Raw genomic sequence first — 21,581 nt, 5'->3', positions numbered from 1 at the left:
AGCGAAACATATTCTCCTAGACTGTAAACAGGTAGAAGTATACATGAACAAATACCTAGGGACTCCGTGCACACTAGGAGAGGCAATTAGCAACCTGAAAACTTTGCTAGGCTTCGTGGAGGAGCTGGGGTGGTTAGAGTAGCGCTACCTCGTTTCACGCAAAATAGGCATAATGGTTGTCGATTTGCGGAAAATGCCCAGAAGCACTAACTAACTAACTAACACATGGACCCGGAAAAAAATGCTGTTATAAAAATTCTAACCGTCCAATATATCTTGCCTACCATTCATTTTATTTTGTTGACTGCGGAAATTAACGATTGGCACATTGGCTACGCACCTTGGTAGGTAGTGTTACTAAATCAGGGACATTTAATCTAGTCTAGGCTAGACTAGCTAATGGCAGTCTATTATCTAAACTCAGAGATGCCATTCTGACCACTTGCCGAGCACCGGTTGAAGTCTGAATCGAACCAGGATAACGCGAAACTCGAAATTCGAATACGGATTTGAATAGGCGTCTTCAGGGGCATGCCATGAGTCCCATACAAACGTTTTTTTTTTTCGTATATTATCTTCATTTTATTTATTCATTTTAACTTTATTGCACAAATAAAGAAAAATGTATAAATTGCGAACTTAATGCCAAAAGGCATTCTCTACCAGTCAACCACTGTGTCAAACAGAGACATTTTGTATATGTTGGTGCAGGAGAAATTAATAACAAATAATAAGGAAAAATTTAAACGTGAAGTCAATTAATATTAAAAATATGTTCATAATTAAATACTACTACTTATATAATGTATAAAAGATAGACTAATACATATAATTATGTACATATACATCATCATGGTGAACCTTATTTAAATTCTTCTGGCAGAAGATGTTCGCGAAGTACTTAGTCGTTTAACAACACAACACAACATGTTTTCAATTTCAAACTGAGCATTTTTATAATCTATTGTGACAGAAAAAGTTGGTTGCCTACAAATCTTCAGAAAATTCGCTACACACTAAGCTAAATACACGGTGAAACTGACGTAGAGGAACAATACCCTTATCGGGATTCGAACCCAGGACGTCCAGCTTTATAGGCAAGGAACGACTAGGCTATAGATGTCGATGGGTTATTCCCACTAGTTACCACCAAGTTATTACCAGTGGTAACTACTGGGAAAAAATTCCCACCTTTTACCAATGGTAACTACTGGGAAAAAAAAGCCAAGCTGGTGGTAGTCTAAAAAATAAGATCTTTATGTACTGATGAACATGATAAAACAATGGATTAAATGAAATGAAATGAACTAGAGGGATTTTTTTCCCGGTAGTTACCACTGGTAAAAGGTGGGAATGTTTTACCACCAAAATTTGGTTATCGTTCAATACTAACAAAAACAGTATAAATATAGAGTACTTTAATCAATAATTATAATTAAAAGTCAAATTAATTATAAGTTAATTATTTATTAGTTTAGTTTCAGTAAACTGCCTTAAAGTGATCAAAAATAGTCGGTCGTTGACTGATTGGTTTGTTCGTTTGTATAATTGTGACTTTATTTATTTAAACGGACCTTATTGTCGATGGCGCTTACGCCATTATCATCGATGCTCCTATATAAAAACAACGCTGCGCTACGCAGTGCGGCGTAAACGCCGTCGACAAAAGATCTAAGTTTCATAGATAACGTTGTAAATTAATTCAACTTACAATTAATAATCTTATTCTCTAATATCTTAATTTCAACCAAACGTTAATTACTCTTTAACTTTTAATTTTATGCACTTGCACTGGTTGTAATATTTTTCATCACTTTTAAAGCAGTTAACTGAAACACTAATTATTTATTAAAGCACTCTTTATTTATACTATACTATTTCTACTGTTTTTATTGGCATTGAACTCTGACAACATTTTGGTGGTAACTACTGGAAAAAAAAATCCCACCTTTTACCAGTAGTTACCAGTGGTTAAAGGTGGGAAAAAAATCCCAGTTTTTACCACTGGTAACTAGTGGGAATAACCCATGCCGATAGTTATTTAAAAAACACATTATATAAAATAAATACACTGCAAGATTAACCCCCGCTCGCGCTTCTGATAATAATACTTGACCTAGGTATAAATCAGTCTTTTGATTCAGACCCAATTTCGTCTGTACCTGAAAAAGTCTGGAAGTGTTCATGCAATCAGTAACATTTTTCTTTGCCATCTCAAATTAGGATGGACCTAGATTGCAAAAAGAAAATTTGATTTACGCTGATTGGAAACAAAATAAAAGTTTCAGAGAATTTCAAAATATAATTTAGGCTTGAATATTAGAAATATGTACAGTAAATATTAAAATGTTCTATTTACGTAGGCATTCTCCCCTAAGAAGCAAATTAATACAATGCTTATAATATACGATTTTAGCTAGGTAATTGCCGGCTAAGTCTAATCGATCGATCAAGAGCGTCTCGCCAGCATCAGCTCCCCCCCCCCATCCCATCAGGGTTGGGGGGGGGGAGTTCATACGGTCGATGGCCAAGGGGAGGGGGAGGAGCATATATATAGTAGAAATTTTGTTCTCTAAGGGGGCAGCTGCTCCCCTAGCATTACAATGGTTTAACATTCAATAAAATGTGTAAAATATTTTATTGCCCATGTAAATTCGAATTCCAAGTATCTTACTGTATTCACAGACTAGTTATTACGTTCTCAAGTACTCGAGAAATACTGAAAAATCTCTCATATTACTTACTACAATGGACGTCTGGAGAGGCCATCAACCGCAACTGCTTATTCAAAGCCGTACGTTATATAGCAAGCGGGGTAAGCAGTGTGGTCACCACCACCAGTTCGGCACTGACATAAACGCTATCTTACGCGTAACTTACTTTCTATGCATCTCTTACTTACTTTCTAAATTAGGTCCGGAAATACTACATATCAGGTGCGATGAGTAAAGATGATATGTAAAGGAATTTCATACTGCCTTACACACCTAGGACTGTAAAGCAACCTTCTTTTGTTTTTTAACATCAAATTGTGACACAACGTCTTGGCATCCAACCATCAACTAGCTTCAGTTAGCTTGGTACGGTGATTTGTTGTGCATATTCGTTGCTAAGCAACGGCGGTGGCGCATCGCGCTGACGCGCGGACTTACGCTCGCTACGCTCAGCCGTATATATCTACTTGGCCTGAAACCCTACGTTTCCCGGCCTCTATAGTAATGTACTATAGATGGTCAGCTAATGTTAAATCAGATTTTAACCGAGAATATATCGGCCCACAAAAAAAAACGTTTTGTACGAGTATTTGTATGTATAATAAGTGTAGCAAACGCAGCGGAAATTATGGGGACTTTTGAGCCGGGTACGATTCAGGGTGGATTATTTTAGATTTATTTTGTACCTTAATTATTTAATTATTGACTGTGGTATTTTGTTTTATTTTTATTGACTTGTTTATTTATATTGTAGTGCATGTTTAATAATGTTAATAAATTTATTATTTTAATGTGGATTGGTTTTATAAAATATTTATTAATTATTAAAATACAGTAATTATAAAATTAACTGTGTATTTTATAATTTTTGGCATGTAGTAAATTGTTGACTTGGAGTAAAAATAAATAAATTATAAGTGTAGCTATTTCGAAATTAAGCCAATACAAATCCCATAGAATTTTTGCTGATATCGGACATTGTTTTCGGAGCCTACGGGCAAGTTTATCCCATGAAAGCTCGATCAGGTTAAGGTCTGGTGAGTGCGGTGGCCAAATCATGTTATTTAACCCACCTTGCTGTTCTATATTGGCTGTGTAGCCTCTACAGATCTTTACCGAATGCTTGAGATTGTTGGCTTCTTGCAAAACAAATGGGTTACCGATCAAACGTGTTCTTGAAAATAAAACTTAAACTTTTTGACGGTACACTACCGTTGTGAAAATTGTTTTTTTTTTTTTTGCTCCTAACTCAATAATAATAATCAAAAAACGAAAGGGCATAGCTATAAGCTGTAATTAAAATAAAATAAATTTCTATTGTATTCTATTCTATATGCATCGGATGTCAGTGTCCAAAGTGAAGTTTTTGTTTGAAGAAACGTCACTTTTGACACTGATGACATATCCGATCCTTATCGTATCTTGACCTAATATTTGACGCATCTTAAAGTTCGAATCAGGACGTATGTTAATGTGATTTTTGTTCTAGCTAGAGCAAAGAATCCTAGCTCGTTTTAAGAACCCATTTTAAAATGTCAAATACACATTAAAGAGTAATGAAAAGAAAACATCTCTACAAAAGGTAAGTTATTCTATTATTAAGTTTATTAAACATTCAGTATAATTTAGATTTCCCTAGACTAAGTACAGAACATAATATTCCATGGTCTAAGTGTTGTTAATTATTATTTATTCAAAGCTACCCGAGCGCTACGTCAATGTCATTGATCCTAATCTGATTACGGGAATCAGTCGCTCAATTACAGGAATTAGTCCCAATAAGGGACAGGATTCTCGCAGAAATCGTACAGAAATCCTGTACAAAACAACGGCTGTTGTAAACCAAAACCTAGCATCAGTCTAAACTGAATAGAATTAGGCGTTACTTTGCGGAAATCCACACTAATTAAAACAAAAAATATTACTTTGCTAATCCGCAAAAAGATAACGTGCTAACTTTCTTAGTGGGGGCCAGACAATTCAAAAAAATCCGAGGAGGACTGGAACTGCAGAATAAAATCATTTTGATTTGAAACCGTTATGTCGCGAGCCATATTTATACTAATTATTAGGAAACTCTTGCGCGGGCCGCTGGCCGTACTTTGCCCACCACTGTGCTAGTCAATAAGTGCTAACCCGTTATACTTACTTGCGTATTTTTACATGCAATTAATGTTCCCTTCCTCCCACTGCAAAAATAAATATAACGACCCACCACAAAAAGTACAAAACTCGACACATGTTTCGCCTCTCTACGAGGCATCCTCAGAAGATGCTGGAGATGTTGACGGTCTGACGTCCGACAACTGAATGGTCGGTCATGTGACTTTAACTACTCCCCATACTGTGCAAGTGTGAGTGAGATGGAAAAATCGTAATAACGACGATGACGCCACATTCAACTGTTCGTTAAGAATCATCCCCCTATTGTGGTAGGTACCTAATTATTTACAACTGTTTCAGAACACTCAAACGCAATCATTTCTCGCAAACATTTAAAATACGAGTATCTAAAGAATTTATCTCAGATACTCTCAGACTTTTCTAGATAGTTGTGTCTGGATGGTTGCGTCATACATGGATGGTTGCAGTTGCGAAACACGTGTCGAGTTTTGTACTTTTGGTGGTGGGTTGTTATTTTTAATTAAGTGTTTGTTTTTGCAGGGGGAGGGGGATGCATTATATGCATGTAAAAATACGGAAGTAAGTATAACGGGTTAACACTGATTGACTGGCACGTTATCTTTTCGCGGATTAGTACGAGTAAAGTAATTTTTTTTTTTTTGTTTTAATCAGTCTAATGCTTTTATTTTATTTTGAGCTACATGTAATTCAAAAACACTTACCTCAATTTTGGCTATATATGTATGTCTACTAGCGTGTACCCGTGACTTCGTTTGTGTGGAATGAAGACGATGATGATAAAAACTATCCTATGTCCATACCAAATTTCAAGTAAATCAGTTCAGCGGTTTAAGCGTGAAGAAGTAATAGACAGACAGACACTCTTTAATACTATTAATATGGATTCCGTCACGCCAGTCACGCTTCTCATTGTTTTGTATCAAGTCTTTCGCATACCGATGCATTTGCAATGCGTTCGCCATGGAAAAGCTTTTTTCTCCGTTTTTGCATGAGAGAGCCGACGGGGACGAAAATGAATCCTGAGCAATGCACTCCCGACTAATTAATTTATCCTACAGCAGCATCTAAATTAGTTCCCAACTCAACAACATATTATCTCTCTCCAACTTTGTGTGGGTTTCAATTAAATTTGCATATTTTTCGAGAAGGTATTTGCGTATTTACCTACTCGCTATTAGAAAAACAAAATTTGAAATTAATTAATTTAGATTTATACATATTTATTTTTTCTCTAAAGCTGACATGGACGCAGAGTATTAGCAACCCAAGACGACATTTCCTGTCTAACCGCGTAGTGAAAGTGTGGAACAGTTTGCCCGAATCCATAGTCAGTGCACCCTCAGTGAACTCTTTTCAAAAAAGACTCTACATAAATTTTATAAATGGACAAAACATAAGTGCAGGACATTGATGTGCACGTATCAGCTATAAGCTGCCTGTGCATTCATAAATAATAATAAATTAAGTTTTAAGCCTCAAATAGCTGAAGTAATCTGTTTGTGTTTGACATCTTATTATGTGTTATTTGCCTGCTAAAGTGGTGACTAATCTATACTTAAGTCTAAATTTTCAAAGTTGAAAAATTACTGCCTTGATTGAGACCAAACTTGAACTCACGGCCTCTGTTTCCAGATCCTTTATAGCATCGTTCGCAAACGTTTCTGCTTGTTAAAAAAATATTCAATCTATATTCAGTAATAAAAGAGATCAATTTGGTAATTATCTATATTTATCAGTCGCTTTTCAGTGAATAAAACCATCGTGAGGAAACCGGACTAATCCCAATAAGGCCTAGTGGTAAACTAGGAAACTAGTAAACTGGATTGGAAGGTCAGATGGCAGTCGCTTTCTTGAAAACTACTGCCTACGACAATTCTCGGGATTAGTTGCCAAGCGGACCCCAGGCTCTCATGAACCGTGGCAAAAGAAAAGCGAGGACAGCGCAAGGAAGATGATAAAATAATACTAGTAGACAAAAAATACGAAAACTTTATAATTATCTCGAAAATTTTGAATACATCAAGTACATTTCAAAGCAGCTTTTTTTTTATCTAGAAATAAAGTACAAATTGAGACCTTTATGTTGATACGCGCATCATTAAAGCATAGTTAATATTAACCCATGTCAGCTGTCAAAGCTAATTAACGTAACACGGCATGGCAAAGGTCGCCCGTCTGCCGTTTCTGTCTCACTGACGCAGCCTCATTCGGCTTCTAATTAACTTAAGTATTCATTTGTTTTGGAAAATTCATTTGAATCTTATGTCTAAATTTGTTATGGTTGTTTTTGTTTTTAAGTCTGTGTAGCGTGTCTGTATATTTAAGAATATTTTGACTCTTATTACTTATTACAACTTCGCGAGATATTTTCACGAAAAATTATATAAGTATATTTTATTTCGAAGAAAATATTCTATATAAAACTATATGTAAACTAAAACTAAAATATGACTAAATTAAATGTAAAATTAAACTAAAATAAATCTAAAAATGGCCCCTGCAGCATAGTACCGAAGACGGTGGCAGCATTTCCTCGCTGGATCGTTAGACTAATGCGTTAAGCGAGGAAGCTACCAGCTCTAGGATCTCCTGTGGCATCTCTTCTCTGAGTCTATGCGACAGATCTTGCGAGTAAATTAAAAAAAAGGTTGGTTTCAGTAAAGGTGCACCTTTTATATCTAAGATCGAAATGAAACCAAGCTGAATTCGTACCAAATATAAGTATCTGCGTCTAAAATGGCATAGCAAACACTGACATAAAACTAAAAATACAAGTATATATGAAGAAAATACATTCATACGTGCCTACTCGTGTTTAATTATGAAAACGACTTTGTTTAACGGAGTCGGCGGCAGCAATTAGGCTTAACAAGTTTGATTATCCCAAAGTCTCGCTTACTCGGCGCCGGATATTTATTTTAGATATCATCGTGTAGAACATATTATCTTCTTTCGGACGATGGCTCTGATATTTCTCATTGGCTCTGCGCTTCTATATACTCCATAAATCTAGTATTAATATGGATTGGGCATGAGTGGTGGGGGAACTGACAGAACGGAATAGTCTTATCTTTCAGTAGGAGTAACAGAGAAAGTGCTATTTTTGTTTGTCCTTGTCATAGTCTCACTTGTCCCTTCTGCCTACTTCTAAACAAACCTATTTGATGTATACGTTTTATGTTGGCCACCGTTTCTTTTGGTAACAATGAACCCGACTAAATCACGTAGGTGGTTTTTGGTATATTGTCACGAAAGTTAAACGTGTTTTTAATTTTGTCGTATTACGTATGTTCTATCCCTCACGGGCGCACGCGGTAACATCTATACGATTCTACCATCTATGATATACTCGTAGCCACGCGACTTTATTTTCTACTACGCCGCCGCTTTTTTATCTCGTTCTCTCCTATTCTTATCAAAGCGCTGTAAGCGTGATGCTCGATATTACGAAAGCCCGTAGCTTAGTCTAACGCCACGATTCGAAGAGTGATTAAGACGTTTAAGGTCTTGGAAAGATCGATAACTAAACGACATGTCAAAATTGACGTTTATTTCGATTCCGCTGTGTTCCCAATAAGATCTACCGTGTAATAGTGATTCAATAAATTACATAATCTGACATATCGTGGAGTTTTACTACACTCGATATTTCTAACGTCAAAGTGATATTGGTTGCCCGAATCGAGCTGCTTCTGTCAATTATACGACATACAAACGATATCTAAATGAGAACTTATCTAAACAAGAACTTATCGTTATCGTATCTCATTCTTCTACCGGAAGTAGAAATTAGCCAAAAAAAACAATTGTTTTTAGTTAATTTTGCGTGTTCAAGAACAAAGTTCGGCAAATTTTGTTTTCTAGAAATTGATAAATTGGTTCCAGTGATGTGTTGTATGTTTTGTTACTTTACTTGCGTGTAGTACACAACTAAACCGGTAATTTTTAATTTTCTTAGTAACGTAGGAAGCTTTAGGCCTATTCTTAGTTCATTTATTTAAGACATATTTGTAAAAAGCCGTTTAGGCTCTTAGAAATAAATAAAAAATTGCAAATATACAGACCGAATTTTTCATATTTTTAGAATGACTAAGACTGACTAATTTGAAAACTAAATTTCATCTTTACAGATACATCCTTTCCCTCGCGCTCGCCGACCTACTCGTGATCATAACCTGCGTTCCCTTCACATCCATCGTGTACACGGTGGAGTCCTGGCCGTGGGGCGTGACGGTCTGTCGCGTGTCCGAGGCGGCGAAAGACGTCAGCATCGGCGTGTCGGTGTTCACGCTGACGGCGTTGTCGGCGGACCGGTATTTCGCTATCGTCGACCCGCTTAGGAAGCTGCATGCCACAGGTGAGTTTATATATAGGCTTTTTACATTTAAAGGCAATGGTAGGTATAGCATTTTTTTAAATGTGTTAGAATATATTGTAGCGTCATTTTTTTTTTAAATGAATGGACTGATTCAGTTTAATTTTGATACACGATACACATAGGTAAGTATGTGAACCAAACGTGGCCTATAATGTCAATAAACTAATTTTATCTACATCTATATCATACAGGTTGTTTATTTAGTCATCTACAATAATTGACGGGCTGAATATATAGGTCATACTGAGCAACTTTTACTATGGGACCAACCCCGAAATCGAAAAAAAAAAACAAATTTACTCATTGTCAGTCAGGTCAGACAGCCAAAGTAAACATCCTGTATATTTATAAACTATAAGCTCACGGCATATATTATTAAGAAACCAATATCTTTTGTGGCAACTTAAAGTTTACTTTAATGTATCGATAACCGATTTACAATCAAATCAAACAATTAAATTTTTAACATCTCGAGAAACAAAGCAATTAGATTTGACCTCTATTGTAATATCATAAACCCACACTCGTATTTTAATGCCTTTCATTATATAGCAGTCACATAAACCACTATTAAACAAGTGATCAAGGTAAACACTTTTTCCGCGAGTCCAACTTGCACTGGACAGAATTTTATGAAATCATACTTACTTGCTCCCATACCTCATAATAGCAGATCGTAGATCTTGTAAAGCGAGGGGCACAGCTCTATATTATGTACACCTACCCCATAAGTTATCTTCACTGACAGACTATCCATTTGGTAATATCATGAACGTAATGTAATATTTATGCAAAAAGCTAAAGCGAGCTACCAAATTTATTACTGTCTAGGGCTAGCCAAAATCTCATAATTTAAATCAATCATATTATCTAAGAAACTTTGACTTTAATCCATTTGGTTCGACCCTGACTAAATTGAATCAGGAGGGTATTATTATTTAGGTATCTACTTTATATATGCCTAGTTATGACAATTGCTACAGATTGAGGTATTAGTTAAACTATTTTGACCCGAAATTTTACCCGCTTGAATATTTATGTGGTCATAGTTAATTTCTCAACTTCGGAATAAAAGCGATATTTATTCATTCAAAACTGCGACGAAATCACCAAGCGTCGTTATTTTGAATATACACGGTGTTCTTTTTTAACTCTTTTTTAACTTCAGGGTATGGCTAAGTGCATTTAAAGAAACTGCCATTCAGTTTGATGAGTACATATTTATCATTTATCATGTCATGAATTCGTATCGCATTGATATACCTAAAAAAAAAATTAAAAACTTGTCAAAAAGTAAAAACGATGATATGATGACACAATAACAGTGCAACCCTCTAAGGCCCGCAGGCATTTCTTAAGAGGAAAGAACAGCTTTGCGATCCTAGCGACATAAAGGTACTTTTTCTATGAAATTCCATTTCGGGAGAAAACGTTTTCCACTAACTAAATCTTAACAAACCACTTTGAGTTTGATGTTGATCGCTTCAGCATAATATATTCTAGTTTACAGTTTTCGCTTTAAGAAAATGTATTGCAAATTTTTAAAAAATATGAAAACGTGTAAACGTACTTTTTCATTGTGTCTATAACATACTAAAAAATCATGGAAAATAGAAAATAATTATTTAGAGGTGGAAAAACGTTTTCTCCTCATGTATGGATGCTCATATACTTCCCTCTAAAATAACTATACCTACCTCTCGCCTCGAATGATGATCCCTATGACAATACATTCAAAACTCTTTAACTTGAACTTAATTTAAAAAATAGTGCGTGTAGAGTCGCCATAACCATCGCATGACAATCACGCCGGTCCAGCGCTGGGCCATCGTGTAGAGGAGCCATAACAAAATAATTTGATCAGTACCCCTAGTGTAAATAAATTCGATTTTGAAACGTGACGTACGCCTTTGCGTTTAGTCTCATTTTGTATTGGATTTAGAAAGAGCGCGCCAAGCGGGACGTTTTGGAAACTCAAAATCCTACACAAAATGAGACTTAACGCAAACGCGTTCGTCACGTTATGATGTCGATAAAATTTACACTAGGGGTACAGTTCTCAAATTGGTCAAGTTGGCATTGCGTGTACAAAACATTTTTTTCATGTAAGTTAGTTTCATGAATAAAATAAACATTTAAATGTCAAAAATTACTTTTTCGTCAATTTATTATGGTCGGCAACGCACATGTAACTCCTCTGGAGTTGCAGGCGTCCATAGGCTACGGTGACTGCTTACAATCAGGCAGGACGTATGCTTGTTTGCCACCGTCGTGGTAAAAAAAAATCTCAGATGCATAAAGATTTATGGCCAAGTTCGCAAAATTGTTATTAAATTTTTAGACGCTGTTTTTTGTCAGAACGGAGTAATCATTTGACAACCATTATTGTGGAGCCATTTTTAATAACTTCACGAGGGACCAAACTCATTTTCCAACTTCGTTACCCAATCAGCCTAAAAAGTCTTAATACGAAAGGGGGTCTTAATGCGATTAATACCTACGCTGTGATACAACTTTAGAGATAAATCAACGCATCGTTATAAAATGTCGGGTGCTTTTAGTGATATGAGTTTAACTACTGTTAATTCAATTGGTATTTATCCTCATAAATCCCAATGTCCATTACAATGTACACTCTGTTTTATTGTAATTAGAGCCATTAATTAACCAAATAAAGTAGAATATCTTTCGTTTACTTTCCAAAACAAAATAAATTCGTCTCAATTTACTATACGACAAGGTCCAAATTAAAAATAGGATAATTTTGTATGGTCGGCCTTACGAGGTTATAACAAAAATTAACCAACATCTTATTATACAATTCTGGTAAACCGGGGTGTTTTTATAATGCAGGGGCGACTTTGAAATTTTAGTTTTTAAGCCATATTAATATAATATCTGGGAGAACGAGCTTTGCACGAAAAGTGTTTTCCGGGCAAAGCTCAAAAATGTGCTTTTTCTAGAGATAAGACCTAGCTAGATAGATTTTTCGCCCCCGAAAACCCCCATACTTATAGCTATTTTCATCGAAATATACAAAAATTTCTTTTTAAAGGTATAAAATTTTTAGAGTTTAATACATTTTTGTTTACCTACTAACAAAAATGTTTTAAACTCTAACTTGTTACACGAATAATTTGTGGAAATAATAAATGATGTCATTTTAATAGCCTTTTTAAAACTATCAAATTATTCCCAAAATTGTCTTAAGTCCCCACATTTTACGGTACTTCTTGACTACAAATATTGATCCAATTTATAAAAGTATTCATTTCATGTTCTTATCCAGAAGTATAATACTTTTCTCGCAAGTTTTCTTTAGGCCGTGAACTGGACGCAGGCGGCGCGCGGGGCGGCGAACGTCAAATCAAGACCGTTCGGCCATTTGGTCGAACACAATGTATGGATGGCCCTGCTTTGCCGCCCGTGGCGCCGCTTGCGTCTAGTCCGCGGCCAAGAAGAAACAGATGTTAGAATTAAATAAACTACTTTTCGCTCTGTGACGAACGCGTGAAGATCCGCCAGAATTGTTAAGTCTGTTAATGTCTGCACGTTGTCTATTAAACTTTCCCATCATTCTCTTAGCCTTTTTTTAATTAACCGCATTGTAAACACGACTTTTATCTAAAGGTCCATTTGAATTTAAACTGTGGAGTTATACTAACATTAAGGTAATTCTAGGTTTCACTCACGTATTTTAAGGCTCTCCGCAACATGTCGCACGAGTGAATAAAAAGAGTACATCACTCTTCCATATAAGTGCGACAGAGAGACATGAGCGCTTCAAACGATACTACGTGTTGGATTGTATTGAAACTTTGCACATACAATGACATGAGGTAGGTATACTATACTAGGTATATCTATGCCTGTAATTAGTTTTTCTACTCGTCGACTGTATTGGTTGAATTAAGATTTCGTATACCAAACTGTAATTGGGTACTTTTCATGTATGGGCTCCTAACTCAACTATAATATTCATTTCGAAACGGTTTAGTCAACTATAGTTAAATGGATCAATCACAGCTCGCTGCGGTCAAGAGGACGAAACAAAACGATGGCTCAAATTAGTTATTTTAGAATGTATAATAGAAACAATTGCTTTATAAGTCATAAACGCACATGTGACACCCTTAATAGCAACATCCATACACTACGAAAACCGCTTACCATTGCTTGTTAGTCTCCATAGGCTACGGTGGCCAAAATCGAGAAAAAATTGTCTAAAATTTGAATTTAACAAGGAGCAAGTACCAGGGCCTCATGAGTTACGAGAAGGTGTCGTTTACCAACCCGCCGGGTCCCGACGGCCTGGTCGCGTACGAGTATGAAGGTATCACGGCTGCTCGTCTATCTTAAATAACTGTATAGTTTTGGCTTGTTTACTTGTATGATTTTATTAGTTTAAAGTATTATTTTTATTGCCTCGTAGAAAAAGTATTGTATACAATAGTGATATAATCAAGCTTTTCAATCTCGTACCTAAACACGGTACTCGACTGAAATGCTCCCTATCATATCACGATTGTATATAGCTACAGCACAATTTAAATTCGCTGTTTTTTTTAACTATGGTACATAACTAATTACAGGCAAAGATATACCTTGTCCTATGGTAAGTACAAAGTTTCAGAATCTAGCTAATCGTTTTAAAATTAGAGCGTAACTACGTTTGTGTGAAGAACCAAGCTTACTGCGTATTCTTAAAGCTCTTATTATTTAATTTTAAGAATTACTGTTTATACTTTGTACTCTAGGCTTTCCAGAAAACTGAACCACTTGTTAAGATTATCACATTTTCAGTTTTAAAAGCTTTTCCTAAACGGATTCTGTGGAAGCCGGCTTGAGCTAATTTAATCTTAATACTAATTTGGACCTAGATTTAGTAATTTACAAGCTTTATGTAACTCAAGATTTTATACGCGGCTTAGGAGTTAAAATGTGGTCCAATTATAAGGAACTTGACAGTAAATAATGAGATTAATTTTTTAAGATTATACCTTCTTGGTTTACTTTTTTTCGTTTCTTTTCCTTCTTGCTTTCCCCGGTACTGTACCCCTAGTGTAAATTTAGTCGATAGCGAAACGTGACGTACGCGTTTGCGTTAAGTCTCATTTTGTATGGGTTTTTGAACAGCGCGCCAAGCGGGACGTTTTGGAAAGTCAAAAATCTCACAGGGGTACAGACATACAGTATGTAAATTCAATACGAGCGAATATTTAAACTGTGGTTAGCCTAGACCTAAGAAGTATGTTGAGATAAACTTTGCTTACAATTACAATAAAAATATCACCATACAAAACATTCGACCCGCAATGTAAAGCAACACACAAGTTAGGAGATGCGAGATTTTTAAAGTAACCGTCAACGCATGTTGGCAGTTACTTAAAAAAAACTCGTATCTTGTACATATTTCGTGTTATGTCTCTTAATGGTTGCAGTACATTGCTGCTCGTTATGATTTCAAAAATTAATTACGGGGTCATAATAATGTGTAACTTTAAAACATGGAACAAGTTGCCAGACAGAGTGATGGCAGGTGGACCAAAATGTTGACGGATTGGTGGTCGCTTTCGAATGAACGAAGCGCCTGGCGTCCGTTGGCTCGTTGGGTGGATGACATTTCGGGACACTTCTGGATGCGACTAGCCCAGGACCGGAATAAGTGGCGTACATGAAGAGAGGCTATGCTCAGCAGTGGGCGACTGGAGGTTAAAATGATGATGAACTTTAAAAAAATCTTAATTAATGCTTACACGGATAAATTCCATATCTTGTTTAATTTATCTCCCGTTTTGGAATTACACATTGTATTATTGAGTTATATTAATTCCTCGTTTTTGAGCCCGAGAAGAGCCGTTTTTGAGAACAAATCGTTGCTAATTATAAATGTATACGTAACCTCGTAGACCCCGACCAATATTAGTGCTTTTGAATTTAGAACTTTCTTTTATTTCCATAAGAGTTCATAGCTCAAATCGATTTGGTACTTGTACAAATATGAGTACGCCGAATTTTGCGAGAATAAAATTTAAATGCCATATAAAAAGCGTTAAATATCCACTCGTGGTTTCCAAATATGTAATGTGTGTGCGCGTGGAAAGGACGTGTCCTGAAATCTAAACCGCTTTCCTTTTTTTTCTCCAAACACACGTGTGCTGCATCTGTTTGCTAGGTTCTTAGCTTATATTAAATATCATTTACAGTACATATGGGGCTACTTTATAGCACTAGTGCGAGAAGTAGCGTATTATGTTACTGTGTCGAACATTTAAAGGGCCATATGTACTGTAAAACGTTGTACGATACATGTGCGAATAGGTAATTCGCAACTCGTGTCGATTTAAAACACTCCCTTCGGTCGTGTTTTAATTTATCGCCACTCGTTTCGAATTTCCTATTTTTCGCACTTGTATCGTAATGTACTATTAATCTTTTACAAGCTTCTATTTAACTTTCCCTGTTAGTATGTATGTATGTGGGTTGAATCTGGGAAGCTAAATTTGACCCACTTCCCTATTTACAGTAAGTCGGGTGACGATGCAATATTATGGTACCATCGAGCTGATCTGATGATGGAAACGCGAGGTGGCCATGAGAACTCTATGATTAAACAACGCAACCTAATTTTTCTTGGGGTTTTTAGAATTTTCTTGATGAGTATTAGTTGCCTGTGGTAAGAAAAGTACAGTCAGCGATAACAATGATTTTTTTGCTAAAAACTTATTTGCTCTTCTCGTAGCCTTTAAAGGCGACTGTGTTTTAAAAGCCTGTATGATATACCATTCTTGATATGATATTTATTGAACGGGAAACCAAGCCATTACTCGTGGTTTTTGCATCACCGCATTCTATAGCGTATTGAACGACATAAAAACTGGATATCATTTTTATTAAATGGTTTCAAAAGACTTAAATCCAATATTTATTTGCATTGCCATTTGATCTTTTGTAGATTTGTGAAATTTCTTATATTCTTCATAAATTAATTTAGTCTAAAATATTACACCGACAGGTACATCTGTATCTAATTTCCGCCATACATTGGTAGATTTTCCCGCCAGATGCCATGTACGAGATTGCCTGTCAAACATCAAAAGTGCGACTAAAATTGGAATGATGGTAATTACCTGGATGATTATTAAATTTCTTGTTTATAGTTTTTGGCAGAAATTTGCTTTACGTCAGAACGGGTACTGGACAACGATGGAGTTATTGTGGTACTAATATACCTAAAAAAATCAAGTGCTTATAAATATTATATAATGCTGTAACATAACACCACTTCAAATACGGAAAGTTTACCCAATTGCTCGCTAGATGGCGCTAGCGTCAAGTTAGATCGCGCAAGCGTTAGTCTTTCACAGTTTCATGGCATTTATTAGACAATAGTAAGCAAAACGTTCGCTAGATGGCGATGGCGTCGAGAGTGTTTGTGTTCCATAGAATAGTTTAGTACCGAGTTTAATTCGTTTAATTTTTGCTTTTCTGATAGATTCGATAGGTAACACGGTTATACTATGCAACGCTTTCTGCTCCTCTATGTACTTTCTGCGCCTTTACGCGAACGGTGTTACCTTTTAAGCACTGTTACAAAGTTTTAAGAAATAAACTACTTGTCGTTAACACTGTCTTTCGCTGGTTACTATTAATAAGAACGCCCCATCGTCCATCGATCCCGCCACATACAGCGCTTCTCAGTGGGTTGGTTTTTGAAGACGGTGTTCTTAAAAAAAATGTTCTTAACTAAGATATTTTGTTTTTGTTTTTTATTACCTATTTTTATTTTATTTCATACACTATTGATGGTGACTACATACCGTTTACACTATTTACTATCAATCTAACCCTAATGTAAACCTTAATACAAAGATAAAAGATTCATCCACGATCAGTTTCACAGTTAGTATAACGTTTCTAGATACTTCTATGTAGATATTGACATAGACTAGGTCAATATTATTATATTTCGCTCTTATTGCTTGCACAGATGTCTCCTGACATACTTCTTAAATGAACTGCGCTAAATCCACAGTATTACAAAGTTAAATAAATAACTCAAACAACATGTATTTAATGTCGGTACGTTTAATAGCTATCCGTCCGGGCTATCGTCCAAACACTATAAATTGTTTGGCGTTACCATAGCCACTACATTTAGCTTGCTTACTGAAACATTGTGATCTTATGTATCTCTTTGATTCTTCCTGCATAAAATACCTATACGCCTACCACGACTTTGACATATTCGCTAGCGTGAGCGTAAGACGCAGAACCCACGTAGCAGCGTGGCAATGGTTGTACAGCCAAAACGAAATTAAAAGGTTTTGCGCCAAATAAATGATAACGGCTTGGAAATTTAACCGGTTTCCGAGCCTTCTGTGGGCCAGCCTAGGCGGTTTACCAACACAATCATACAATGTTCCCGCCATGCCGCCGCCATGCTTCGCGTCGTGGCACCGCTGCGCCGCGCGGTACGGTGGTGGCGCGGCGTGAGGTTTTGTATCGCGATGTAGGTAATCCGCCTCGACCCGACACACGACGCCGCGGTTCGTGTGTGCACTGTGCGGTCAAGGCAGTTTGTTTACAACGTGATACAAAGTTTCGCGCCGCGACACCGCGGTGCCGCGCGGCGCAGCGGTGCCACACCACTACGTAGGTTCTTCGCCTAACTTACTTCCTATTCATCTCGCTTGTAATTATATGCCAGACGAAACGAATATGTCAGTTTGACACTAATAATGATAAATTGATAATACAATCGTGGTAAGGCTACTGTAGAATTTTGCACGCTATTATTTACTTCACAATTTTCATTTGTTTCTGAAGTGAAAACTTCTTTAGCAGCGCTGTCCACTTTTTGTGATGGGGAAATAATTTTGAACCCGCGATAGGTCACGAGACCGACAGATTCGTCAGATTGAAAATTCGTAAGACGTACAGGTGACCTGATCGAAAAACTCCATGATGGTTCTAGTAATGACGATGGTGTAGGTGTGGTTGAAATTATGGATGGAAGTTGATTTTTCTGAGCGATAAACTTTTTCATTTTAAATAATTGTTCTGAAGTGTTACATTTTTAATGTAATATAAATTTTCATGTTTGTATACGATAACGCAATAAATGAATATTGTATAAAATAAATGATAGTGCTTTTATACTGATAATTAAAGCAATTCGTGCAAAATTATTCCCTAACCATTCCAAAATATCAAAAATGCACAACGTTAATTCAAGTTTCCACTTCTGCCGGCACTCCCGGAGTGCAACCCGTTGTTTTTTTCTTTGTCATATCAATCTTATATTCACCAATGTGATAATATAGTAGGTTGTCACGGCCTAGGCTTCCGTGATTGTACCTAGGCCGCACTGGTGAGCTCCAGCTTTTACCTTGACCGAGCAAAGCTACACCAGATGTCTGACCGCGTAAACATCGTCTCGATAACACTTTGATTGGAAAAACGAATAAAAATGTCGATAAACAGCATCCGTTTTCTTCTGATCAGGCTTTGTTTATGCTACGATACAACAAGATAGAAAAGACTTTAAGTTTATGGAACTAAGATTGAAATTGCTTTGGTTTAGTGTTAACATGATTAGCTTCTGTGGTTTAAAGTCAAAATGTCTTATGTTACTATATAATAGTGTACAGATGTGACCTTTTAGCTGAGTTTTGAAGGATTGTTGATAGGGCTGTCAGAAACTGCGATTTGAAACGTCGTTAAATTGTTATTTTGTGCTAGAGTCGCTTTGTAGGCACCTATCAGTTATATATTTTTTTTTGTCTTTTAATTATTTATATAGGAATTCAAGCCTTGGCGACCCTCTACATCTCTAAGGATAATTTAATATATATTTTTATATTTTATCTCTGACACTTAGAGACTTATACATCTCTAAAGAATTTTAGTATTTTATGGTTTTATTTTTTTATCGTAGTTTTTTTTTGTGTAATTAGACATTTAGAGACAGTATACATCTCTAATAAAGTATTTATTATTTCATAGATTCGATATTTGTAATTGTTTTTTTTTTAATTTATTGTTTGTAAAAATGGACATGTAAAAGTGCCCCTGTGGCCTATTTGCTGAATAAATGTTTGATATTACATATAACGTGTTTAAGTTCCCGAAAATCTTCTTATTCTTATTTTTTGTGGATTTCTTTCAATTAGAATTATCTCAGTAAAAGGGACTGCAGCCGCAAAACCACAACGAACACAAAAAGTTAGCAACGAGTTCCTTCGGTTTTTGGGTATCAAATAGCCTGGTGTTGCAGGTGTCCATGGGCGGCGGTAATCGCTTACCATCAGGTGATCCGTCTGCTCGTTTGCCTCCTCTACCATAAAAAAATATATTTAGAAGTGGAAAAACGTTTTCTCTTTTTCTATGGACGATCACCCCTCTTAAATGCGCTCAATACCTGATTTGTTTAAAGATAACATTTATCCGTGATGTCGCAATTGCTCTCAAAGCATATCTTTAGAATAATAGCGTAGTACTCTTTGCTAAAACAAAACCGGCCAAGTGCGAGTTGGACTCGCGCACCGAGGGTTCCGTACAAACCAGTAGGTATATAAGTAAAAGTTCACCCATCACGACAATCAAGTCATAACAATTATTAAAAATATTTGTATAATTGATATTTAATATTTTTATTATATGATGTAACTAAAATTTTACGGTTTTCGCAATTTTTCCTGTATCTGTGCTATAAGACGACGCTGAGTACCTAATTTCAAGATTCTGAGTTCACGGGAAGTACCTTGTAGGTTTTGATTCCCTTGCGAGTGTCGAAAATTTGCGGCATAAGTGGCTGTATCTTTTGATTGCTTTGGCTTAGAAGTTTGATTTTTTTACAGCTCCAAGGAAAAGTAGACCTGAGTATTTGATATAAATTCCATCCTGATACCTCCACGAGTTCCTGAGAAAAAGGGTCTTGACTGACAGACCGACACGGACAACAAAGTGATCCTATAAGGGTTCCGTTTTTTCCTTTCAAGGTACGGAACCCTAAAAATGACCCGCCAAAAAGATCCGCCTGCTTGCTACCTTCCCGAACGGCCTAATAATCGGTAGTGGTGAACTTAAACAAAGGAAACAATACCACCGGCTTGTACCACCTGTCACCTACCACAAGGCTTACACTCTCTGAAAATCCTAGGTTTAGCAATGCATGTGGGGGATTTGCCGGTCCCACAGACCACTTACGAGTAATGTGGAAAGCTGGCTGCAGATTTGCATAGTGTGCTTGTTTATAAACAATACAATCTCACTAATCCGGCACTAATTCTCGGCCCGATTCGAAGAATGAGATACAAAAACCATATGTTCTGGTTTGGATAAGTTCTCATTTAGATAACGTTTATATGTCGTATAATCGACAGAATCAGCCCGGTTTGGGCAAGCAATGTCACTTTGACGTTAGAAATATCGTAAATAGATCTTATTGGGATCACAGCGGAATCGAAATAAACGTCAATTTTGACATGGCGTTTAGTTGTCGATCTTTTAAAGGTCTTTCCAAGATCTTAAACGTGTCTTAATCATTCTTCGAATCGGGCCGTCTGACACAAGACTTACTGAATAAGAATTACTGGAAAAATTCGAATTACTTCAAGAAAATGTGTTTTAGTAGGTAAGCATGTAGAGCAATACACTATAATAAAATACTAAATTGAAAAAAAAAACTTTTCTATCTGGATTTTAGGCATTATAAAGATATTCTAGATTGATAATATAAGCGTACATAGTAAATTTGAATTTGAATGATCACTTGCACCCCTATGTGTTGGGTGTACCGGGCCATATTTATGTTTTGTTTATTCTTTATATTCTTGGATTTGATTTTGTACACTAACCTTTAGGCTTATAAGATGCATTACCTAACACATCTATAGATAATTATGATCCGAAAAAAAAAGTATTTTACATGTAAAATGGCTTAAGTGTCGGTAATAAGGTGCCGTTTATTTAATTTATTTTTTATTGTGTGTGGTCTGTTGGTGGTAGTCTATGGCTGGTCCTAATCCCAGGTTTAGTTAGACGAGTGTATGTACATATATAACGGATGTCAGGTGAAATGGAATAAATGTACGAGTATTCCGATTTGAAAATACTATATTATATTACATTCTACTATAAATATGTCGAGCGGAGTGTAGCCTCCTTTATTTTAGCGAATAATAATATCCACAAGTCTCATTGTAAATTAATAAGTAATAATCAACATGGTGCCGCGGAAACAACATTACCCCTAGTGTAAATTTATTCGATAGCGAAACGTGACGTACGCGTTTGTGTTAAGTCTCATTTTGTATGGGATTTTGAGTTTCCAAAACGTA

General features: G+C 36.1%; 1 protein-coding gene across 1 annotated transcript in view; it reads left to right on the top strand.

Annotated features, from left to right (window-relative positions):
- Positions 1 to 21,581, top strand: part of LOC133526535 (neuropeptide CCHamide-1 receptor) — a 300,559-nt gene that overhangs the window by 187,281 nt on the left and 91,697 nt on the right. The window contains exon 3 of the mRNA XM_061863212.1: positions 8,990 to 9,216. Within this exon, the coding sequence (XP_061719196.1) occupies positions 8,990 to 9,216 (227 nt within the window). The remainder of the gene's footprint in view (positions 1 to 8,989; positions 9,217 to 21,581) is intronic.

Source organism: Cydia pomonella, chromosome 16 (assembly GCF_033807575.1).
Source record: "Cydia pomonella isolate Wapato2018A chromosome 16, ilCydPomo1, whole genome shotgun sequence".
NCBI classification, from domain to species: Eukaryota; Metazoa; Arthropoda; class Insecta; order Lepidoptera; family Tortricidae; genus Cydia; species Cydia pomonella.
This window is presented reverse-complemented; position numbering and strand designations above follow the sequence as displayed.